The 26,042-nt window shown below is 36.1% G+C and overlaps 1 protein-coding gene across 6 annotated transcripts in view; it reads left to right on the forward strand.

Annotated features, from left to right (window-relative positions):
* Positions 1-26,042, forward strand: part of Usp8 (ubiquitin specific peptidase 8) — a 65,449-nt gene that overhangs the window by 17,912 nt on the left and 21,495 nt on the right. For all 6 annotated transcript variants that reach the window (XM_071608246.1, XM_071608250.1, XM_071608247.1 and 3 more), the window contains 6 exons: positions 13,984-14,146; positions 16,323-16,365; positions 18,814-18,958; positions 22,303-22,465; positions 24,655-24,799; positions 25,100-25,320. In XM_071608246.1, the coding sequence (XP_071464347.1) occupies positions 13,984-14,146; positions 16,323-16,365; positions 18,814-18,958; positions 22,303-22,465; positions 24,655-24,799; positions 25,100-25,320 (880 nt within the window). The remainder of the gene's footprint in view (positions 1-13,983; positions 14,147-16,322; positions 16,366-18,813; positions 18,959-22,302; positions 22,466-24,654; positions 24,800-25,099; positions 25,321-26,042) is intronic.

A 26,042-nucleotide genomic window follows, 5' to 3' on the forward strand; every position in this document is an offset into this window, starting at 1 on the left:
TCAAATATAAGATAGTTGTAGTTTTGTGGATTGGTTTCTGTGTCCTCTATTCTGTACCATTGGTCCACCTGCCTGTTTTGGTACCAGTACCATGCTGTTTTTGTTACTATTGCTCTGTAGTATAGTTTGAAGTCTGGTATCGCTATACCGCCTGATTCACACTTCCTGCTTAGCATTGTTTTTGCTATTCTGGGTCTTTTATTTTTCCATATGAATTTCATGATTGCTTTCTCTATTTCTACAAGAAATGCCTTTGGGATTTTGATTGGCATTGCATTAAACCTATAGAGAACTTTTGGTAATATCGCCATTTTGATGATGTTGGTTCTGCCCATCCATGAACAGGGTATATTTTTCCATCTTCTAAGATCTTCTTCTATTTCTCTCTTTAGGGTTCTGTAGTTTTCATTGTATAAGTCTTTCACCGCTTTTGTTAGGTTGATTCCCAAGTATTTTATTTTTTTTGAAGATATTGTGAATGGAGTGGTTGTCCTCATTTCCATTTCAGAGGATTTGTCTCTGATATACAGGAATGCCTTTGATTTATGCGTGTTGATTTTATATCCTGCCACTTTGCTGAATTCATTTATTAGCTCTAATAGTTTCTTTGTAGAGTCTTTTGGGTCTGCTAGGTATAGAATCATATCATCTGCAAATAGTGATAATTTAAGTTCTTCTTTTCCTATTTTTATGTCTTTAATTTCTTTCGTCTGTCTAATTGCTCTGGCCAGTGTTTCGAGAACTATGTTGAACAGAAGTGGAGAGAGAGGGCATCCCTGTCTTGTTCCAGATTTTAGAGGGAATGCCTTCAGTTTTTCTCCATTCAGAATGATGCTAGCCTGAGGCTTAGCATAGATTGCTTTTACAATATTGAGGTATGTTCCTGTTATCCCTAGTTTTTCTAGAGTTTTGAACATAAAGGGTTGCTGTACTTTGTCGAATGCTTTTTCCGCATCTATCGAGATGATCATATGGTTCTTATTTTTAATTCTATTGATGTGGTGAATAACATTTATTGATTTCCGTATATTGAACCAGCCTTGCATCCCAGGGATGAATCCTACTTGATCATGGTGCACAATTTTTTTGATATGTTTTTGTATCCGATTCGCCAGAATTTTATTGAGGATTTTTGCATCTAGGTTCATTAGAGATATTGGTCTGTAGTTTTCTTTCTTTGAAGTGTCTTTGTCTGGTTTAGGTATCAGGGTGATGTTGGCCTCATAGAATGAATTTGGAAGTTCTCCCTCTTTTTCTATTTCCTGAAGTAGCTTGAAAAGTATTGGTATTAGTTCTTCTTTAAAGGTTTTGTAAAACTCTGCTGTATACCCATCCGGTCCTGGGCTTTTCTTAGTTGGTAGTCTTTTTATGGTTTCTTCTATTTCCTCAATTGATATTGGTCTGTTTAGGTTGTCTATATCCTCCTGACTCAATCTGGGCAGATCATATGACTTAAGAAATTTATCGATGCCTTCACTATCTTCTAATTTATTGGAGTATAAGGATTCAAAATAGTTTTTGATTATCTTCTGTATTTCTGAAGTGTCTGTTGTGATATTGCCTTTTTCATCCCGTATGCTAGTAATTTGAGTTCTCTCGCTTCTTCTCTTCGCTAGCATGGCTAAGGGTCTGTCGATTTTGTTTATTTTTTCAAAGAACCAACTTTTAGTTTTGTCAATTTTTTCAATTGTTTCTTTTGTTTCGATTTCATTAATTTCAGCTCTGATTTTCATTATTTCTTGCCTTCTACTTCTTTTGCTGTTGTTTTCTCTTCTTTTTCAAGGATTTTGAGATGAAGTGTGAGATCATTTATTTGTTGGTTTTTTCTTTTTTTAAGGAATGAACTCCAAGCAATGAATTTTCCTCTTAGAACTGCTTTCAATGTGTCCCATAGATTCCGATATGTTGTGTCTGTGTTTTCATTTATCTCTAAGAATTTTTTAATTTCCTCCTTGATGTCTTCTATAACCCATTGATCGTTCAGTAACCTATTGTTCATTCTCCAAGTGATGTATGCTTTTTCCTTCCTTCTTTTATCGTTGATTTTCAGTTCCATTCCATTATGATCAGATAGGATGCATGGTATTATCTCTACTCCTTTATATTGTCTAAGAGTTGCCCTGTGACATAATATATGATCTATTTTTGAGAAGGATCCATGTGCTGCTGAGAAAAAAGTGTAACTGCTTGATGTTGGGTGGTATATTTTATATATGTCAATTAAGTCTAGGTTATTAATTGTGTTATTGAGTTCTATAGTTTCCTTATTCAACTTTTCTTTGGAAGATCTGTCCAGTGGCGAGAGAGGTGTGTTGAAGTCTCCCATGATTATTGTATGGTGGTCTATTAGACTCTTGAACTTGAGAAGAGTTTGTTTGACCACATAGCTGCACCATTGTTTGGGGCATAAATATTTATGATTGTTATGTCTTGTTGGTGTATGTTTCCCTTAAGCAGTATGTAGTGTCCCTCTTTATCCCTTTTGATTAACTTTGGCTTGAAATCTATTTTATTTGATATGAGTATGGACACTCCTGCTTGTTTCCGAAGTCCATATGAGTGATATGATTTTTCCCAACCTTTCACCTTCAGCCTATGTATGTCTTTTCCTATCAAATGCGTCTCCTGTAGGCAGCATATTGTTGGGTCTTGTTTTGTGATCCATTCTACTAGCCTGTGTCTCTTAATTGGTGAGTTTAAGCCATTAACATTTAGGGTTATTATTGAGATATGGGTTGTTCTTCCAGCCATATTTGTTTATTTCTGTTACTAAACATGGTTTGTTTTCCTCTTTGATTATTTTCCCCCCCTTTACTGTCCTACCTCCCACTGTTGGTTTTCATTGTTATTTTCCATTTCCTCTTCCTGTAATGTTTTGGCGAGGATGTTTTGAAGAGATGGTTTTCTAGCTGCGAATTCTTTAAACTTTTGTTTATCGTGGAAGGTTTTAATTTCATCTTCCATCCTGAAGCTTAATTTCGCTGGATACACAATTCTTGGTTGGAACCCATTTTCTTTCAGTGTTTGAAATATGTTATTCCAGGATCTTCTAGCTTTCAGAGTCTGTGTTGAAAGATCAGCTGTTATCGTGATTGGCTTACCCCTAAATGTAATCTGCTTCCTTTCTCTTGTAGCTTTTAAATTTCTCTCCTTATTCTGTATGTTGGGCATCTTCATTATAATGTGTCTAGGTGTGGATCTCTTGTGATTTTGCACATTCGGCGTCCTGTAGGCGTCTAGGATTTGGGATTCTATCTCATTCTTCAACTCTGGGAAGTTTTCTCGTATTATTTCATTGAATAGACTGCTCATTCCTTTGGTTTGGAGCTCTGTACCTTCCTGTATCCCAATGACTCTTAAGTTTGGTCTCTTAATGTTATCCCATATTTCTTGGATGTTCTGCTCATGGTTTCTTAACAGTCTTGCTGAGCTGTCTGTTCTTTTCCAGTTGAAATACTTTGTCTTCATTGTCTGATGTTCTATCTTCTAAGTGTTCTACTCTGCTGGTAGTATTCTCCATTGAGTTTTTAAGTTGGTTTATTGCTTCCTGCATTTCTAGGATTTCTGTTTGTTTGTTTTTTATAACCTCTATCTCCCTGTATAGTTGATCCTTTGCTTCCTGGATTTGTTTGCGTAATTCATTGTCGAAGTGATCTTTCATTGTCTGATTTTGCTGTCTAATGTCTTCCTTGATACTCCAGATCATCTGAAGCATGTATATCCTGAATTCTTTATCTGACATTCCATCTGCTGCAGCTGTTACCTCTTCTAAAGTTGCGTTGACCTGCATTGCTTGTGGTCCTTTCTTTCCTTGTCTTTTCATACTGCTTGCGTTTCTTTCCTGCAGGCGCGGGCGGCGGCTCTGCTCTCTCCTTATTCCAATTGGGGTGTTGTGACTACCACGCCGGCAGGTCACTGGGCCTGTTCTGGGCGCTGGCGGCGGCTCTGTTCTGCCCCTACTCCAACTGGGGTGACGAGTGTACCACGCCGGCAGGCCACCGGGCCTGATCCGCCGGTCAGTTGCAGGTTTGCCTACCCTGCAGGCGCGGGCGGCGGCTCTACTCTGCCCCTACTGCAAATGGGGTGACGTGTCTGTCGTACCGGCAGGCCACTGGGCCTGTCCCGCTGGTCGGTCGCAGATCTGCCCACCTTTCGGGCACGGGTGGTGGCTCTGCTCTGCCCCTACTCCAATTGGGGTGTCGTGACTACCCCGCCGGCAGGTCGCTGGGCCTGTTCCTGGCACGGGCGGCGACTCTGCTACCACACCGGCAGGCTCCTGGGCCTGATCCGCCGGTCTGTCGCAGGTCTGCCTACCTTGCAGGCGCAGGCGGCGGCTCTGCCCTGCCCCTCCTACCACGCCTACGGACCGCTGTGCCTCATCTGCAGGTTGGTCACAGGTCTGCTCACCCTGCGGGCACAGGTGGCGGTTTCCCTCCGCCCCCAGTCCAATTGGGGTCACGTGACCACCACACCGGCAGGGCCTGATCCGGGCGTGGGCGAAGGATCTGCTCTGCCCCTACTCCAGTTGGGGTGACGTGTGTACCACGCTGGCAGGCCGCTGGGCCTGACCCGCCAGTCTGTCACAGGTCTGCTTACCTTGCAAGTGCGGGCGGTGGCTCTGCCCTGCCCTTCCTACCACGCCCGTGTACCACTGGGTCGCGGGTCTGCCCACCTTGCGGGCGCGGGTGGCAGCTCCGCTCCGCCCCCTCTCTAATTGGGGTCACGCGGTCACCACGCCGGCGAGCCGCTGGGCCTGCTCAGGGCGCTGGCAGCGGCCCGGCTCCTCCCCTCTGGCTCGACGACAATTCGAGAGAGACTCGGGTGTCTGTGCCTCACCCCCCCTACCAGGAGACCAAGTGTTTCTGTCGCCACTGGTATTGATGAAGTTCTCTCCTCCGCCGCTCTCTGATGACATCAGATCTCTGCCATGTTGGTATCCTATGCGAATGGCAGCATTTCGTTCCCCTTGCCGGGCAATCAAAGCAACAGGTGAGTCCTGACCGGCCCTCAGCAGGACCTGGACCGAGAAGCAGTTTCCACGGGCTCCTAGCCCTGGGCCAGGGCGGTTCCGGGAGCCGGAACTCGGCCGCCCCACGCTCGGTGCTCGCTCCGATAAGAGCAGGCACTAGGAAGCACCCAGGCACTGAGCCCGAGCAATCTGTCTGCAAGCCACAGGCGAATGGCAGCCTGAAATTACCTGTTCTATGGCTGAATGAGCTGCGGTCAGTCGAAAACAGGGATGGTGATGTCAGCTTTCCAACATGGTGGCCGCTGGCCTCCTCTGTGGTCTGACCGGTGTGGAGAACCGAGATGGACCGCTTCCTTCCCCCTTCTCGAACCCAGAATTCAGCCCTGAGTACGGTGCTTGCACAGCTGGCAGAAACTGCAGCGCTGTATCCCTGTGTCGCTATCTCCTTGTTTCCCAGCGCGCGCTGCAGACTCTAGCCGCGGGGCAATTTGCTGAATAAGCAGTGTTACCCTCCGTGCGACAAACCTCTCGCGTTTGAGTCCCCGTAGCCGATCCTCGTGCGATGGAAATCCTTCCTCCAGGTTCCGGAGCACCCCACTATTGCTGGAAATTCCTAACAAGATAGCCTTTAGCCGTCCTGACTTGTCATACTCCCACACAGTGAAGCAGCACACGGGGGCAATGCACTCCCCTCGCCGCCATCTTCCCAGTCTCCAGCATAAGAATTCTTGATGGATAAATTTAAAAGCATTCCTAGTAATATGACATATTGAGGGGAGAACAGTGGAACTGGTTTCAAGCAATACAGGCTGCCAAAGCCTGGCTAGTGAAAAAGGGCATACTGAGGAATTAACAACACAAATAGTAGAGAGAAGAGGGAAACCAGAAGGTTTAACCAGGCCAATGTATTTATGGTTTGAACTTTCGTTTCCACTGAGAATGTATCATATTACTTGTATTCTAAAACATTATTTTAAAAATAAAGATTGAAACTTTTTTTTATTGTTGCTGGGAAGCAAATCAGGACCTTCCCCCTGCCAGGCAAGTGCTCCACCACTGAGCTATGCCTCCAACCCCTGAAACATGTATTTTTAAAAGACAAAAACGTCAAAAATTAAATACTTGAGTTCAAGTGGCAGGATTATTATTTTTTAAAGTATTTTTTTAGTTGCAGCTGGACACAATATCTCCATTTTATTTATTTATTTTTATGTGGTGCTGAGGATCGAACCCAGTGCCCCATGCATGTGAAGCAAGTGCTCCACCAGTGAGCTACAACCCCAGCTTGGGTGGCAGGATTATTAATAATGTATCTATTTTAAAGTGTTTATTTACTATTGATATTCTATTGTTTTTGTAATAAAGAAGAGAGAATAATCTTGTGGTTGCTGAATTCTTCAGAAGGCAAATTAATTAATGTGTGATGATTCACACAGAAGTTATGTAGGTTAAAGAAGATCTTTATATAACTCTTTAATCCTCATAACTATAACTTATTACTGGGCAAAGGGACCTTGATTATAAGATTTTTAAAAACTTCTAGTACAGTGAATCTTGACTATGAGATCCATTTTGTTACCTGTATTTCTTTTAGATAAATGTGCAGTGTTCAAGTGAAGAGAATTGTTTTGCAGAGTATAGCATCAAAACATATACATATAAAGGCAGATACTTCTTGAAAAAATAATGACACCTTTTTTCTTTAAAAACTCTGTTCTTATGAAGGAAGTCAATGAGAACGATTCAATATTCAAATATTTACTTTTACACAGTAATGGAATGGCCTATTTTACAATAATGTTGTTATTGCTGAATGAGCTCTTAGACCCCAGTTCTAAGGTTTTTGAATGTACACTGAATTTTTCCTGATTTGTAGATTAATTTGTATCTAGATGAGGAGAATCATTTCATTCTTGTTTTTCTCCCTAAATATCCTTCTCTTGTTTCTTGCCATATATGTTTGGTTTTTTCATTGACATTTAGAGCAGTTCTGTATTAACATATCTTCTCATTTATCCTTACTAATTCTCTAATAAGTCAACCACAGAGCTCTTCTCCTTTTAAGTTTTTGAAATCTGTACATAGTTAGGATTTCCCTTTCATCAGGCCAGCAGTCTGAGAAAGAAATTCGAAACTATTCTGTCTAAATTTTGGAAGATATATTTTAACTTTAAGATGAAAGTCCTAGACACATTGGGCAAATTTTCTGCTAGTTTGCCTGGTCATCTGGTATCATGCAGTCTATCTTCCCTCTCCTAGCAGGCATAGTTCCAGATTCCCAAAACACTTGAACCAAAAGACCTAATTAGTATATGGAAAACATTTCAGCATCATTTATCATTATGGAATATTTGTTTAAACATTTATTGATTTACCCACTTCTTTCACATCCATGTTAGGGGTTCTCTTAGATTTAATTTTTACCAACTCTGGTGGTATCAGGATTCTCAAGAAATTAAATAGGTAGGTAAAGGAACCAGAAGTCTGTCAGATGACGAGCAAGCCTTGACCTCATTTCAGATTGCTAATTGAGGCTCTGAAGTGGAAGCATCATCAACTGTATTTAAGTGGATTTACCACTCTAATGTAGAAATGGAGCAAACAGCAAGGTAGGGAGTGAGATGTGAATACATCAATAAGAAAACAGGACCTGGGCACAGTGGTGTACACCTGTAATCCCAGCAACTGAGGCTGGACAGGAGGATTGCAAGTTCGAGGCCAGCCTCAGTAACTTAGTGAGGCCCTAAGCAACTTAGCAAAAAAATAAAAAGGCCTGGGGATGTATGTAGCTCAGTGGTAAAGCGCCCCTGGATTCAATCCCTGGTACCAAAAAAAAATTTCTTTTCAGGAATAAAGGGAATCTTAAGTTTCTTCATTTTTGCCAGCCTGACTGTGCTTACTTCTTAGGGCAGACAGTTTACATACTGTTCCAGCATAGAGTACTACTAGAGAAGAGATGTAGAGCAGTGGGTAAGTGTGTGGAGCCAGACTCCCTGGGTTTGAATTCCATTTGTACTTACTAATTGTGTGATCTTGGGAAAGTTACTTTAGTCTCCCTCTGCCTGTCTTTTCATCTGTAACTGGGATAAGAATAAACCCCACCTCAGAGTTTTTTAATGCATTAAGAAAATTAACACATTCAAACACTTAGATTGATGCCTGGCGTGTAGTGGATGCTCAGTAAGTATTTGCTGTTGTCATTAACAATGGAAGCAGCCTTGTTCTGCAGCACTGTTCTTTTTGGCTTTCTAATGACTTACATTAATGAGTCTAGGTAAAACATCTGCACAGTTTTGTTCCTTGTCCCAAGTCTTTCATTTCTGTTTTATAACTGTAAAATAGATGTTGGCATATGAAAATAGGCAGAAAAATCTGGAGTTGCTGTTTCATTGACATAGCCAGTGATGGTACTTGCTTGTTCTTCTGTCAGCAAGTTTTCAAACAGTGCATAGGGAAATTGGGGAAGCAAATACAATAGGAAGGGTGGTCCCGTTGGAGATTTCAGAATCCTTATATCAATGAATATTGTTTGATGAACAGGTGTAATCTGGTGAAACCTCTGCTTTTGTAAAATCCTATATGAAGTTGTTCACTTTTATTTCTATTTATTTTAACATGGATTTTTATAAATCTAATAGCATATTGTTCTCTCTGCAGAGTTTTATAATTTATTTGGAAATATTTTAAAATTTCCCTTGTGATTTTTTTTTCCCCTTGATCCTAGGATTGTATAGAAGTGTGTTGTTTAATTTCCAAATATATGAGATTTTTCTAGATATCTTATTGATTTCTAATTTAATTTCACTGTGGTCAGAGATATTCAGTCTCTTTAAATGTATTCTTATACTATATCTCAGCATATGGTCTATCTTAGTGAATAGTCTTATATGTACTTGAAAATTGCAGTTGTGAATAAAGTGTTCTCTGTGTATTATTAATCCATTTTGTGTCAATACAATGAAATACAAAGATAGATTGACTTTGTAAAGTAAAGAGGTTTATTTAGCTCATGGTTTTGGAGGCTGAAAGGTCAAATAGCATGGTGCAGTCTTGGGCGAGGACCTTTCTGGTCTCATAAAGCCATCAATATTCAGTCATAGTGGTCCCACCACAATGACTTTATCTAATCCTAATTATCTCCCAAATGGCCTACCATTAAATTCCATAGTCTCATTAAATTTCTACCCAGTGGGGATTAAATTTCATCATGAGTTTGGTGGGAGAGTGGGTTCACAAACAATTTTTAAATTATAGAACCATATATGTGTCATTTAGGTCAGAGTGGTTGAGTTTTGGTTAGATCTTCTCTTATCTTTTTTGTTGTTTTTAACTTATTGAGTTTGTGGGGATGTTATTTGTTTGTTTTTTGGCCAAGTTGTAACAGTTACTAAGAGAGGGTGCTAAATACTGTATTTATTTTTCCCTTTAATTCTTTCAGTTTTTGTTTTATATACTTGAAATTATAATTCTAGGCATGTAAACATCTATTGCTATTATAAATTCCTGATGAATTGGTCTTTATTTAGTTAGTTATTTTTTGCAGTAATAGGGATTGAACCCAGAGTATTCCACCACTGAGCCACAGCCCCATGATATTTTGAGACAGGTTTTCACTAAGTTGTTAAGGTTGGCCTCCAACTTGTGATCCTCCTGCCTCAGTCTCCAAGTCACTGAGATTGTAGGCTTGTGCCATTGTGCCCAGTTTGAATTGACCTTTTTATCATTATATCCCCCTTTAAATCTGGGAATATTCTGTATTCTGAAGACTACTTCAGTTTTTGTATGTGTATGTGTTTTTCCATTTACTTTGAGCTTTGCCAATATCTATTCTTAAGAGCATCTCATGTAGATATCATATAATTGTATCTCACTTTTTCATTCATTTTTGACAGTTTCTGTCTCTTTATTGGTAGTGTTTTATCTATTCACATTTAATGTAGTTTTTGATGTGGTTGTACTTAGCTCTGTCATTTTACTATTGTTTTCTTTTGTGTCATGTGTTTTTCATAGTTTCTTGCCTTTGAATTATTCTTTTTTGAATTCCATGTGATCAGCTAGCTTTTAAATGTATTACATTCTTAAAAAAAACAGGTTCTCCAGGGATTTCTTTCATTTGCAACAATATAAATCTGTTTACCACCCTTTATCCTTTATGCATTAGTTGTCACATATGTATACAAACACTAGAACCTCCCCCAAAACAGGGTTATAATTTTTGCTTTAAACATGCATATGTGTTTTTAAAAATTAAGAGAAAAAAATACTCCTTTATATTCACCCTTATATTTACTATTTCTGGTATTCTCTATTTCTTTTAGATACAAGTTCCATCTAGAAACATTTCCTTTGGCCTGAAAACTTCCTTTAACACTTCTAGTAGTTTGTTGGGAACAAATTCTTGATTTTTGTTTATCTGAAAATATCTTTATTTCATATTCCTATGTGTGTGCAGGAGCATACTCCCTCCTCTTTCCCTCCTTCCCTCTCTTTCCCTTTTTTCCCCTCAGCACTGGAGATTGAGCCTGGAGACCTTCTGTTTTTATTTTGAGATAGGGTCTTGCTAAATTGCCTAGGCTAGCCTTGAACTTGTGATCCTCCTGCCTAAGCTTTGCAGTTGTTGGATTATAGGCTTGTACCACCATGCCTGGCTTCATCTTTATTCTTTAAAGATATTTTTAGGATAACAGGATTTATCCTTTCATGAATTACAGGATTCTGGTTTGATATGTCCCCTTACTTCTTCTAATACTTTAAATAAAGATATTCCAGTGTCTTGTGACCTCCATTGTTTTGTTTTGTTTTTTGTTGTTGTTTAATTTTTTTTTAAGTTGGACACAGTACCTTTATTTTATTTATTTATTTTTATGTGGTGCTGAAGATCGAACCCAGTGCCTTCCACAGGCTAGGTGAGCGCTCTACCGCTGAGCCACAACCCCAGCCCCTCCATTGTTTCTTAATAGTCATTGAGATTACTTGCAAGTAATGTGTCATTATTTTCTGATTGAAGATTTTCCCTTGAGCTTTGGTTTGCCCATGATGTTGGAAGGTTGGTTTTCTTTGTATTTTTCCTGTTTGAGATTTACTCACATCCCCATATATGTAAATTAATGTCTTTGGTCACATTTGGGAAGTTCTTGACCACCATTTCTTAAGTATTTACTTTTTTCCTGTCCCGTTTTCATTGTCTTGCTGGAACTCCAGCTATACATATGATAGACCTTCCTATTTTGTCCATCAGATCTCTAAGTTGAGTTTGTTGTTCTCCTTTTTCCCTTCCTCCTCCTTTAAAATCATTCCCCCCCTTTCTTTAGATTGGCTAATTTGTATTACTCTTTAAGTACTCTCATCTCCAGTTTTCAGGTAGGTGAGTTTGGGGTTTGTTTTGGGGGGTGGGGGTGTGTTTCCCAGATATGTGTTTCAATACCAGAATTTCTGTTTGGTCTTTTTTATGGTGACCATTTTTTTGCAGAGATTTCCTATTTGTTCGTTCATTAGAAGAACATTTTAAATTTATATCCTTCATCTTCTTTGAGTTTTGTGTGCTAAATCCATCATCAGGGTTATTTCAGAGTCAATTTGCATTGTCACATTTTCTTTTTTCCTTGTATGTCCAATAATTTTAGAAATTGTGAATGACACATGTAGAGGTCTGCATCTATTTATTCCTCTGAAGAGTGTTGATTCTTTTGTTATTATAGGCAGTTTACTTGGTTAGACTCAAATTTTTAAGCTCTGTCATGATGAAATGTCTTTTCAATTCTTTTAGATTTAGCTGAAAGAAAAACTTATCTCCTTAGTGTCTGCCCTGTACAAGGTTAGTTCAGGTATCAACTAGAGATTTAGGTAAATTTGTACAAAGAAATTGGAACTCTGGCTCTCTGGAATTAGGATTTCTGTTGGAGTTTTAGCTTCTTCCAGCATCAACAAAGGTATAGTTTTTAGGTGTTCAGCTGTAAAAAATGAGAATCTCACTTTCTTCAAGCATCAACACCTACTTCTTGCCTGATTATGGTTGCTATCCAATTTTTATATGTTGTCCGGAGTTTGTAGTTTTCTTTGATCCGTTCAGTACAATAGGAACTACTAAGCTATTACCAAAAATCAGAATACCCCCATCTTTTTCATTTTTTTTTAATAAGCACTGGGGATAGAACCCAGGGGTACTATGCCCTTGAACTATATCCCCACCCCTTTTTATTTTTATTTTGAGGCAGAGTATGGCTCAGGAACTTGGGGCCTGTAATTTGTGGTTCTCTTGCCTTAGTCTCCCGAGTGGCTGGGATTACAGGTAGGCTCTACTACACCCAGCTCCCATCTTTATTTTTTTGAAGAGAAAGGATGGTTTGTTTTTTGTTTGTTTGTTTACCGAGGATTGAACTTAGGGGCACTTGACACTGAGCCACATCTCTAGCCCTATTTTGTATTTTAGAGAAAGAGTCTTACTGAGTTGCTTAAGTGCCTCACTTTTTGCTGAGGTAGGCTGTGAACTTGAGATCCTTCTGCTTCAGTCTTCGAGCCCCTGGGATTATAGGCATGTTCCACCGCACCCAGCGGTAGAATGGTATTTTAAAAAACAGTGTGAGATAGTTATCATCACCATGTTTTTATCATATCTTAGTGATCATTTCAACCACTGAAATAAATTATTCAGAACTAATTGCTAAGCATAAGGATAAAAGTAGCTCAAGGATTTAGAGAAGCACCATTTTCCTTATACTCATTCCCCTTAAGAAATACCTCAGCCTTGTGTAACATCTAAAAGTTTAATTTCTTGTTAAGTGGGTGCTTATCAAATTGGAAATATCTTATTGATAATACATTTTGGTCACTATTAGCCTGATGTTGGTGATGTGTGAGGAACAATTAGAAGACTAGAAGGCATTCTTAAATTAGGCTTAAAATTTTTTAAAAAATGTTTTTTTAGATGTTGATGGACTTTTATTTTATTCATTTATTTATATGTGGTGCTGAGAATCAAACCCAGTGCCTCACACATGCAAGACAAGCACTCTACCACCCCAGCCCTAGGCGTAAAATTTTTAATAAATAAATTTGGCAAAATTCTTTGAGTTGTCACCATTTCCTTTGTATAGTTATTTGTTTATTTACAAAATTTTCATTGAGAACTATACATTCAAGAGAGTATATAAAATGTATGTATATAACAAAAAATGAAAACTCTTGATTCATTTTTTATTGACCTTAGTCAGTTGTTAATTATTCATTTTTATTCCTCCTCTTTCTTTCTTTTCCTCTGTTTCTCTGACTTAAACTTGAAACTCACAGGCATTGCCAAACATTGCTGGTGATATTCAGGGCAAACAAGATTATATAGGTTCTTGATAACATACATTTCTTCCCACGTTGCTTATAATCTCATAAGAAACCATTCTGTAGTCCTTGGACATCTGCTAATTGTAGTTAGGATAGCTGTGTAACTTCCAACAAAATGGAAAATTCAGTCCTCCTTTAAAAAAAAATCTATTGACCTTGATAATACTCCCTCCCCCCCTGTGGTGTTAATACATTTTTAAGTGGTCATTTTAAAATATTTACATGTGTAAATATTTGACATTTGTTTGTTTTGCAGAAAGAATTAGGGGCGCTTATAAATCTTGAATCATTAAAAGATTGAAATGGTACCAGGTGGGTGTGGTGGTACACGCCTGTAGTCTCATCTACTCAAGGCACTGAGGTGGGAGGATTACTTGAAAAAGGAAAAAGATTGAAAATAGAGGAATAGAGACAAGAACATTAAGTTACTTTCAACTTGAGAATGTAGACTTTCAAGATTTTTTGGCAGTTTAAAATGAATGTACTGATAGCCGCAGAGGGCAAATATATGAGCTGTGGTTTATAATGAAGCTCTAGCAGAGTTAGATTGCAAATGGAGGGAGAGATTATACAGCCACAAAATACTTCCAATGCAGGATACCAATTTTTTTAAAATGTGAACTCCTTTGCTTTCCACTCTCATGGTAGTAAAAGACATCGTGACTTCTTTTTTTAACTAGATATGAAGAAGCTGAAGTTCGGAAAAAACTTGAAGAAAAGGACAGACAGGAGGAAGAGCAACTGCAGCAACAGAAAAAGCAGGAAGCAGGAAGAGAGGATAGTAGTGCATCGTCTAAAGGTTCTTTGGAGACTATGTTGGATTCCAAAAACAAAACCCAAAGGGTATCTCAAATTTGTTGTGTAAAGTAAAAAGACTGTTTGTTTGTTTGTTTGTTTTTTTTGTTTTTTTTTTGTTAGATGATATGCTTATGGAGAGTTAAGGTAGCACTATAAAGTTCTTTTAGACAACAGGGGTAAATGTATTTTAATTTGAAGTTGAATTAAATATTATAGTTTCAGTTGATTTTAGGTTTTTCTATGAGTTTTTACAGCAGTATGTTCTATTTAATTATATTCTTAACAGTCACTGTAGACTTGATGAGAGAGATAAGAGCTGTGATTCAGTACATCTGAGTTCTGGGGTTGTGTCAAGTCTTGTTTAACTACTCTGGGACTCAGTAGATGATATTTAAGGTTTTTCTTCTTTCTCATAATGAAATTCATATTAAAAGAAAGATTTGGTATATTGCTTTATTTGTTGCCAAATATCTGTTTCTGGAATCTCATTCACTCCTTTTTGCTCTTTCCTTCTTTTTCTGATTTTCCCTTCCTCTTTCTCGTTGTCCATTTTGTTTAGCTACTACTATTAATCTTTTCAGCTATATCATCTGTTTTCCAAAAGCTACCAGTGACTTACTCTATACCACCAGCTATCACTATCTCCCTTACTTCCTCAGAATCATTCTTCCTAAAATATAATTTCTTCTGCATTATTAAATCCTTGAGAGATTTTCTTCTTCTTTTTTTTTCTTAGTATTTTGTAGCTTTCAGCTTTCATTTGTATGTGAATCATCAGTTTCATTAATTAATGCCAGTTAAAGATGTAGCTCAGTGACAAAGTGCTTGCCTAGCATGTGTGAGACCCTGAGTTTAATCTCCAGTATTGCACTCCCCCCCCCCCCCCAAAAAAAAGTAGTGACATTGGACTAAGCACTGTGTAAAAAGAAGTATAGAAATCCGGTTTTTAATTTTAGGAACTCACTGTGTGAGAGAAATAATACTGCCTTTGGGAGATATTCATTTATGGCTGGTATTATCAAATAATACGATTTGAGAGGACCATATGAAGGGAACTTTCTTAACTCTTCACTTTGTTACCTTTCCAAAAGTGGTCACTTTTTGTTACTTTATTTTGCCTTTTTATTTTAAAAATAGTACACAATGAAGCCCTCTCATGAAGCTTTAATAATCAATTAACATTTTGCCTTACTTTTAAATTTGTCTCCTGTCCTTTTGCTGGGTGTTTTAAAGCAAATTGCAGCCAAATTACCATTTTACTCCTAGATTTTTCAGTATTTATCTAAAAAAAAATATTTTCTTAATAACTACAATGTTATTTTTCCAGCTCACAAAATTAACAATAATTCCCTAATATAATCTAATTCAGATTTCCCTACTTGTCATCACATGATTTTTTTGAGTTGATTTATTTCAGTCAGGATCCAAACAATGTAGACAAATTGTCTTTTGGTTGCTGTGTCTCTTAAGTCTCTAAATTAATCTCCACTTAAGTTCTCTTCCCTCATTTTTCATTTCATGTACTTGATGTTTTAATATTGGAAAATGAGCCCTATTCTCTATTTATCTTATGGCTTCCTCCTTTTCTCGTGTACTTATTTTTCTGTATCCCATATTTCCTTTATTTTCTGTATAGTCATTTTCAAGTTTTGTTTTATGACAAGAATGTTCCACACATGATGTTGTGTCTTCGTATCATAGTAGACAGCACATAATACACATTTATTTTTAATGTTTTTATTAGTGAAGCTAAAATTGATCGATAGGTCTGAGTGTGTCCTGTCTAATAAGATGAGTTAGTATCTTATAGGATTATCACATGTTGTCTTGGTTAGAAAATGTAAATTGTGTAATTAATTCTTTGTATTACTTCATTTTCCTTTAATTATGTAACAGAGGATACTAGGACAGCTAGAATTGTTTCACTATAAGAAGCACTTTCTTATTAAATACTAAATTTCTGTAATTGTTTTTTTAAATTAATTTGTTCTTTAGTTGAAGAAAATTTTGAGGAAATTTCCTATGATTATGATATGCTGCTAGTTAGTTTAGATATGGCGTACTGCCAACATGACCTGGTAATGATATTATTATAATTACTGTATTTTTATAAAATGTCATTATTTGGCACACATCCTTTCTTAGACTTTGTTTCAATGAAGTATTAACATTGAACCTTTTGTTTATATGAAAGTTGAAAATTTTTTTTTCTATGAAATAGATCAATGGTGAAAAGAGTGAGAAAAATGAAACTTCAGAGAAAGGTAAGTGTAAAGAAATTAAAGGAAGTTCTTTTAAGTCCTTATTGAGAGCTTCTTTTAATAAGAATAAACTTCAGATTTTATACAGTAATTCTTAGCTTTGTGTCTAATCTCTGTGTTATCATTTTTCCTGGCCTGCATATTTATATTGAAAATGTCTTGAGTTCTAGATTTATTTATTAAGGGGACTACTTTATGAATAATTTTAGCCTGAATGACATGATAAAAATATGGTAATGCATAGTTGAAAACATCAAAACTATAGCTGTACTCGTTTTCTATATAAGTTTAGCATTGTGGCTAAGAGCGTGATCTCGCAGCAGTCACGCTCTTAGCCTGGATTTGAATAATAGCTCCTTCTCTGAATTTCCAAGTGATCTTGAACATGTTTCTTAACCCTTCTACCTCACTCTCTCCATCTGTAAAGTAGGGATGATAATAAAACCTGTTTCATAGGGTTCATGTAAGATTGAATTATTTAATTTGTGTAAAATTCTTAGAATCCACAGTAAACTTTTAGTATTAGGTATTATTATTTTCCTCTCTAGGTTGTCAACTTAAAATTCTTTGTTAAAAATATTGCCATACAATGTTTAAAATAAACTGAATAATGTAAGGTGTTGTTGATTTACTCTAAGATTAGATTTTATTCATTTGTTGCTTTGTAGTTCCTCATGCTTAGAAATTATTCTTCTCAATGTTATTCTCAGCTTGTTTAGTCTGTTTTGTTGTCAAAATAATCTCATTCGTCAGAGAGGAAAGAAAGTGTATTAGCCAGCTGTAGGTGTTTTAGCTTCGGAAATACTGAGACTACCTTCTTTGCATAGCTCACTGCTGAAATAGTTGTTCAAATATCTAAACTCCCTTGTAGTGTTTTTTAATTTTATACTCTATGTGGTACAGCTGAGGGAAAAATAGCAACATGGGGATATTTATTTTGTCAGGACCTCCCACCCACATTAAATAAATAATTTCAGTAGCTTTGGTTTCTTTTTTGTTAGACTTCTTAGATAAACATAATTTTTTCTTGCTTTTGGACTTGGAACCAACTAATGAGTATCAAGTAAAATGAGAATTGGCAAGCTTTTTCATAAGGGGTTAGGTAGCCAGTATTTTAGGCTGGAGAGCCTTGTCTTTTCTGTCAGCTGTTACAGTTAAAGTAGCCATAAACCATGTGTAAACAAATGAGCATGGCCACATTCCAATAAAATAGGAGACCTTAATTGTCTTTCCCTCATGTGGAACACTAATAACAAGTTTTTGGCTTATTACTGTAGAAATACTTGGAAATCTAAAAGTTTTTCAGAACACTCCATTGGGAGTTTTTAAAGAGGAATTTAGAATCTTTTGAGAATTTTCAAACCATGGATTTTTTTTTTTTCCTGGTAAGCATTTTTCTACTGTCTTTTTTTTTTTTTTTTTTTTTTGTAGTCAAAGATTTATTTTTAATTTTTTTTCATAAAAACACAGTTTATTTTAATTACTGCTTAAGGATTTAATCAGTAATGAAATTGCTAGGTTATCCAAATTGTCCAAATGCTATTAAAATTGAAGCCATTCTACAAGGAAATGATATTGGATCTGGTGGTGGTGGTTCTTATAATTTTGGAACCTTTTCTTTCTTTCTCTTTTTATTAGTTGCTCATGACAATACAATGATCTTTACATATCATACATTTGAATCAAATGGGGTATAATTTCTCATTTTTCCAAGTGTACAGGTTATAGACTCACACTGGTTATACAGACACGTATATACGTACAGCAATACTAGTGTCTATTTTATTCTGCTTCCCCTCCTATCCCCCCTTCCACTCCCCTCCCCTCCCATCACCTCTCTACCCAATCTAATGTGACACAAAACAAGAATATTTTCATAGTTAAGTATATTAATTTCCCTTATATTATACCAGTAATAGAGCTAACACTAGATGTAGTTGTAACTTCAAAAGCAAGTTTTTATTTATTTATTTATTTAGTGGTGCTGGGGATGAAACCCAGGGCCTTGCACATGCTAGGCAAGCTCTCTGTCTCTATCACTGTCCCCAGCCTAAGTTTTGATATTTAAATCTTTATAAAGAGAGCACTGGTCTGGCACCGTAATGTACCTGTAATCCCAGCTATGGAAGAATTGCATGTTCAAGGTTAGCCTCAGGGACTTAGCAAGATCATATCTCAAAATTAACAAATAAAAAAGGCTGATGATATAGCTCAGTGATAAGGCATGCTTGGGTTCAGACTCTAGTATCACAAAAACAAACAGCACTGAATGGGTTTCTTAATAAATACCAACACAAATTATATTTAGTGTTAGCTTAAAAGATAATAAGTGGTAAGTAAGTATATATTTTGCTCTTCTAGAAAAAACTGTGTTGGTCCTGTGTTTGGTAATATGCTAGCACATGGAACTGGGTTTTTCTTGACTCTTCTACTGTCTCCTTCAATTTCAAGGAACAATCACAGCAAAGAAACTATACACAATGATGATGGATAAAAACATCAGCTTGATTATAATGGATGCTCGAAAAATGAAGGATTATCAGGATTCCTGTATTTCAAATTCTCTCAGTGTTCCTGAAGAAGCCATCAGTCCAGGGTGGGTCATGGTGTATTTAGAGAATATGGTAAACTGTAGACAGTGGTAAATGTTACAACTAGGAATCCAAGCTAAACATGGTAAAGTAGTCATTTCTTTTCCTGTTGACCTTTCATTCTTTGCTTCTTAATGATGTACCTCACCCTTTCTGATGCATAATGTCAGAAACATTCCACTTTGGCTACTTTCTCCTATCACTGGCATTTGGAGTCTTATTAGAAATGAGATGGAGCTGCCTTTTTATGCTTACTCTCTCCAGGTGTTTGTTGACTGATTTCCCTTATTATTTTCTGTTTATATATTTATGAATCATGTAACAAATTGTGAACTAATTATTTTACATACTGGAATTCCCCATACTATTATCTAGGATAAAAGAGTATACACATACTTTTTTTAAAAAAGGAGTATAGCTAAGTGATTAAGAAAGAATCTCTGAAGTCAGACTATATTCAAATAATTGTCATTTATTGCATTATCTCTAGCTAGTGACTTATCCGGAGCCCATGTTTCCATTTATAAAATGGAACAAACAATAGTACCTACCTCACAGAAGTTTTGAGCAGTTTGAGATATTTTGTATATCACACACACTTAGCATAGTGCTTGGCACAAGTAAGAGGCTTACTAGAACATTTTTTTTTAACTTGTTTGGTAAAAAGACCTCATACCTTTCTTGTGTGTATTTATACAAGTAACTTTATTTTATTTTATAAAATAAGGTTTTATTTTATAAAGTTACTTGCATAGATACATCATATATTAGAAATCATTATGACATAGTAGCAGAGCTAAACTTCTAGATCCAGGGCTATTTTCACTCTTTTAAGCTTGTCATATATAAATTATGTGCCTTGTGGATCTTAGTTTATGGGATTGGATTAGTTAGAATTTGTGGTATGACATTAAAGTATACATTTTTTAAAATTGGAAAATAAAATCTGCAGGATTCTTGACATATTACAGATGCTTGATAATTGTTTGACCTGAAGGATAGAGTGCTTTGTAAATATACTACTTAAAAATAAGATCACAGTGTTTAGTCTAATCAAGCAGATGTGAATATATTCCCAGAATTTGAAAAGATGAAATTAATAGTTTTTAGATGATCTATACCAACAGAAGGCTGGTAGTCTTAATCTCCCTTTCTTAACAGGGAGCAGGCCTCAAGTTTCTATAGGTAGTAATATTCATAGCTTAGCTGATGGTGATTACATTTTTTTTCATTCTCTGTTCTAAATAATTTTAATATAGTATATGCACAGAAGCACTCCTATCCTAAGTGTTTAGCTCCTTTAATAGCCTCCAGACCAGGAAATAGGACATAATCCTCACTCCCAGATCCCCTAGTATGCCCGCTCTAAGTTACTGGCCATATTCCCACCCATCCAAGGAAACCAATTTTTTTTCCCCTTAGATATCTTAATTGGCTTTCTTTTCTATTCTAGAATCAGGCAGTGCTTCCATCCATAAAATGGAATAAGTGTTTCAATAGACCAAGCAGAAAACTACCAGTTTTTAACAGAATGTATTCATTTGTCTGTTTTTTAAATTTTAGGTAAATGGAATAATATAATTGTAGTCTTTTATGGATAGCTTCTTCTGTTCCACATTTTGAACTGTGTGTGTGTGTGTGTGTTACTAGGGCCTTGCATATGCTAGGCAAGTACTACCACTGAGCTGCATCCCTAACCCTCAACCTTATGAGTGTCATCTCCGTTATTATATGTAGTTGCAGTTGGTTCATTTTCATTGCTAAATGTATTCTGTTATATGAATACAGCACAATTTTTTTAATTTACTCTTTTATATTAGAAATGTTTTCCACATATATTATGACATAATTTCCTATTAAAATGAATTTATTTAAGTAGCCAGGCACAGTGGTGCATGCTCATAATCCCAGTATGCCTGTAATCCCAGCGGTTCAGGAGGCTGAGACAGGAGGATTGCCAGCCTCAGCAAAAGCAAGGCACTGAACAACTCAGTGAGACCCTGTCTCCAAATGAAATACAAAATAGGGTTGGGGATGTGGCTCAGTGGTTGAGTGCCCTTGAGTTCAACCCCCAGTGCACAGCCACCCCAATAAAAGAATGTATTTAAATAAAAGATCATTTAAAATTATTTGGATTAATAATTACATTTAAAAATTAAGTTATAAGACAGAGCAGAGTTGAGGGCCATCTGTGAATATGATCCATGAAAGACTGAAGTTTGGGAAACACTGGTTGATGCTATTGTTTCCCAAAATGCACTCAGTAGAATTCCAGAAGGGATCCAGACAGAGGGGACAGCAAGAGTAGAAGCTCATAGGTAGGAGCATACTTGGATAAACCAAGAATTGCAAGGAAATTAATAGCTGGAGTAAGTAAATAAAGTGGGCAGGTCCTTAGAGAAGAGGGACATTGAGGTAATAGGATTGAGGACATGTATATATATACATGACAGGACATTGTAAAGACTTTACCTCTTATTTTATCTGTTTTACCTCTTATTGTTTTTGAGCAAAAAAGATGAGGTAAACAGCATGCCTTAATAGAGTTGATATTCTTCATAGTTGATATAAGAGGCAGCATTGAAAGTTGCTGAGATCATAGATGTGAGTCAGATTGCCTGAGTTTTAATTCTGGCTCCACTTACCAGCTGTAGCCTTGTGCAAGTTACTTACTCTTTTTGTAATTTGGTTTTCTTATCTATAAAATGGGGATAATATGTCTTCAGGATTCTTATGAGGACTGAATGAGGCATTGAGGCATTTAGAACAGTATCTGGCACATAATAAATGCTATATGTGTTAAATAAACATTTTGCTATTTAATTATTGATTATCTGTGTAGGTATTCTAAGAGAACTGAAATGTGAATAATGTTACCCAGACGATCCCCCAGTTGTTTATATGTGGCAGAGAGAGGTGCCCCAGTGACTTCCTCTGTTTTCAGTTATGCCCCCTCCCCTTTTTTTAAAAGGTCAGAATTTCATCTACTTCTTTCAGTTTTTTTTTCCAATATTTTTTTAGTTGTAGTTGGACACAATATCTTTATTTATTTTTATGTGGTGCTGAGGATCGAACCCAGTGCCTCTCACATGCGAGGCAGGTACTCTACCACTGAGCCACAACCCCAGCCCTTCTTTCAGTTTTAATAATTATTAAAATCATTTTCCAGCTTACTATAGTGAAAGGGTTCAGTGTTTAGGTTATTTAATATCTTAATATGAAGTCTGGCCTTAGAAAGGAATCTGCTTAAGGTTTGCTATGGCCTGGTACAGACTCTAACAAAACTCCTAATTTTATACTAGCATCTTCTGTCAACTTTTGTCCCAATACAAATGTTAATACATTTCAGAGTCACTGCTAGTTGGATTGAAGCAAACCTCCCAGATGATTCTAAAGACACATGGAAGAAGAGGGGGAATGTGGATTATGTGGTACTTCTTGACTGGTTTAGTTCTGCAAAAGATTTACAGCTTGGAACAACTCTGCGGAGCCTGAAAGATGCACTTTTCAAGGTTAGCAAGTTTCCTTGTTAGTTTATTGTAACTGTAAGCCTTCTTTGGTTGTTAGGAAGACATGCTGACTAGCTTTTTTCTCTTTCTTTGATTGTATAAAGATTAGTTTTCAGTCACCAGATAACAATAAACTGATCTGTATAAAATATTAGAATTTTCACCAATATAAGTTATCTGAAACAAATTTTTTTTAATGTTTGTTTTTTGTTGTTATAAAGACTAGGATGGACATGGTGCACACCTATAATCATAGCTGCTCCGGAGGGTGAGGTAGAAAGATGAGGAGTTTGAGGCCAGGCTTAATGAGACCCGACCTTAAAAAAAAAAGGAAAGAGAGGTAGAATTAGACTATCAGCATAAAAGCAAAGGAAGAAGTCACCAAAGGATAAATGTTTGATAGATTTGACGTAATAAAAAAAAAAGTTAGGTTTGTAAAAATATCACAAGATTAGAAGGTAGAAGACAAAAAAATATTATCAACAATTAAGGCAGTGTTTTAAAACATGCAAAATGTGAAGAGTTTTTATAAATAAATACTTAAAATTAAATTGTTAAATCAGTAGTGGATTATAGATAGTGATGAACAAAAGAGGAAAAACAAGTGGGCCTAACCATAAAAATGGTCTTTACTAGTATAAGTACAGATTAAATTGAGTATCATTTTCACTGATCAAATGAACAAAGATTAAAAAATAATATTCAGTTTAGCTTTTTAAATTACTAAGTTCATTCTGCTGATAAAAGGGTCAGTTGATGAAAGATTGCCCACCAACAGAACAATCTTAAAAGCCTTAAAATAGTTCATATTTTAAGACAGGGAATATAGGGCTGGGGTTGTAGCTCAGTGGTAGCGTGCTCACCTCACATGTGGAAGGCATTGGGTTCAATCCTCAGCACCACATAAAAATAAAATAAAATTGTTTATGTCCATAAACAATTAAAAATATATATATATAAAAAAAAAAAAAAACAGGGAATACAGCTGGGGGCATAGCTTAATGGTAGAATGCTGAGGCCCTGGGTTCAATCCCCACCACTAATGGAAAAAAAAAAAAACAGAATACAGAAATAGACCTAAATGTGGACTGAAGTTCAACCTATCATATATGAAAGTTCAATGTCAGATAAAGGTGATGTCACAAATCAGTACCGAAAAGATGAATTAAAATAAATGGTTTGACGACAACTGAATAGCCAGTGAATAATAGGAAGCAGATTCCTAACTTATTCCTTAGACCAGACTGGATCCCAAATGGATCAAAAGTATGTAGCTTGAAACAGTAGACTACTTGGAAAAAGCATTAGTATTTTTTATGATCTTAACCCCAAACCAAAATGCCATAAAATAAAATTCAGGAAAAATATCTAACATACATGACAAAGACCTGTTTTCCCTAGCACATTCAATGTTTTCTAAAAAAATAAAGATTTATTATGAGAATTCTTATATTGTTGGTTAAATGTGTAAACTGTTATAGCCTTTTTGAAGTACAGTTTGACATCATCTACCAAACTTTTAAACTGCCACTCTTCTCCTAGGAATGATCTTAAAGAAATACACAAATGTATATTTCTAAGTGATCATTTTGAAGATGAGCAATATATATTGAAAGCCATAAAATATTCTTGTGCCTTGGCTCAGCAATTCTACTGGGAATTTTCTCTAAGGGAGGTGATGTGTGCATGTATGAGGATCTTTGGTTATTTATCTCAGCATTGCTTAACAATTAACTGGGGGTATAAAGCAAACAATTGATTCAATTTTGAGGCAGTTGTATGTTCATAATTGGTGAGGTTGTAGGTAATGTTTACTATATATTAATATATCTTCTAATTTTTCTTCTGAGATTGTGGATTACGTGTGTGGTTCTTAAAATCTGATCCATACATTGGTTTTATTTAATGTTGACTTTTGAAATCAGTTCTCATTTTTTCATCATTTAGAAGATAAATCTTGTCTTCAAGGGAACAATTTTACAATTTAAGTTTTGTTTTTCACTGTCAAGAGACTGTTCCCAAATTAAAAGTACTATTTCCTTGTGAACATACTTTGTATTCAGAGATACTAAAACTTGTGCTCTATAGGTGTAATAAGGATTTGTAATGCATTCCACTGTTGTCATGTATTTTTTAAAAAAAATCAATAAAAAAATTTAAAAAAATAAAAGTACTATTTCCTTATTTTATAGTGGGAAAGTAAAACAGTCCTGCGCAATGAACCTTTGGTTTTAGAGGGAGGCTATGAAAACTGGCTTCTTTGCTATCCTCAGTATACAACAAATGCTAAAATCACTCCACCCACACGAGGCAAGAATGAAGAGGTGTCTATCTCATGTATGTATGTGAAAATTTTTGCTTTAAATTGCTTCAGTAACATAGAGATTAATTATGTTTTCAGAGTAATATTTCTTCATTGTATATTCATTTGTCCTATTAGATAGAAGTTTGTTTTCAGGCAGAAAATGAGACTAAAACAATATGGCCTGGAAGTTATAACATTTTCTTTAATATTCTCACTGTTGTCAGTTTTATTTAATTTTATTATCACATATAACATGCATGACAAATATAAGTACTGTTTGTGGAGTTTTTTGTTGTTGGTTTTTTTTAATATTATTTTTTTGGGGATTTTAGTGGATTTTACTTATCCCTCACTGGAAGAATCAGTTCCTTCCAAACCTGCCCAGATGCCACCTCATTCTATAGAAGTAGATGCAAATGTAGAATTGGTAAATGATCAAGATGAAAGAATGGGACCACTGAATATGTCAATTCCAGTTGAACCAATTGCTACTTCCAAAGCTGATGTTTCACCCATAATTCAGCCAGTGCCTATTATAAAGAATGTTCCACAGGTATTGTCTTACTTTTCTTTTAATTCTGATTTGTTTTAATATTAAATATATAGCATAGAAATGAAGTTTTATATTAATCTTTAATATCTTAAAAAAGGTATCAATTAGAAGAATCTGTACATCTTGTCACCTTTTTTTAATCCACTAATTTATTGATTCATTTAATAACTTACACACAAAAGAAACCCAAAATTAACAATAAGAGATTTATAACATTTTAACATTAATGATATTTTGATGAAAATAATTATATTTTCTCAAACAAATATTAGTGGAAAGATTGGAATTGTTTTACATTTTTGGAAAACTTGTCCATATCTGGTTTGATAGATTGTCACATCTGCTTCTGATTCAGTCTGTTGCAATGTTGAATGTCACAGAATATCTGACATACTTCACTCTACTCTTGAAGAATGAGTCAAATAAATAACAACCTGAGTAATATGAAAATAATTTTGACCTTATGGGCCTGCTGAAAGAGTGGAACAATCTTTGAGTACTACTGCTTTAAAAATTCAAAGACCTAAAAAGAGCATACTATAGGGATACAGCTACATCAATGTTCATAGCAGCACAATTCACAATAGCTAGAATGTGAAACCAACCTAGATGCCCATCAATAGATGAATGGATTAAAAAATGTGGCATTTGTACACAATGGAATATTACTCAGCACTAAAAAATAACAAAATCATGGCATTTGCGGGGAAATGGATGGCATA

This window comes from Marmota flaviventris, chromosome 2 (assembly GCF_047511675.1).
Source record: "Marmota flaviventris isolate mMarFla1 chromosome 2, mMarFla1.hap1, whole genome shotgun sequence".
Classification (NCBI taxonomy): domain Eukaryota; kingdom Metazoa; phylum Chordata; class Mammalia; order Rodentia; family Sciuridae; genus Marmota; species Marmota flaviventris.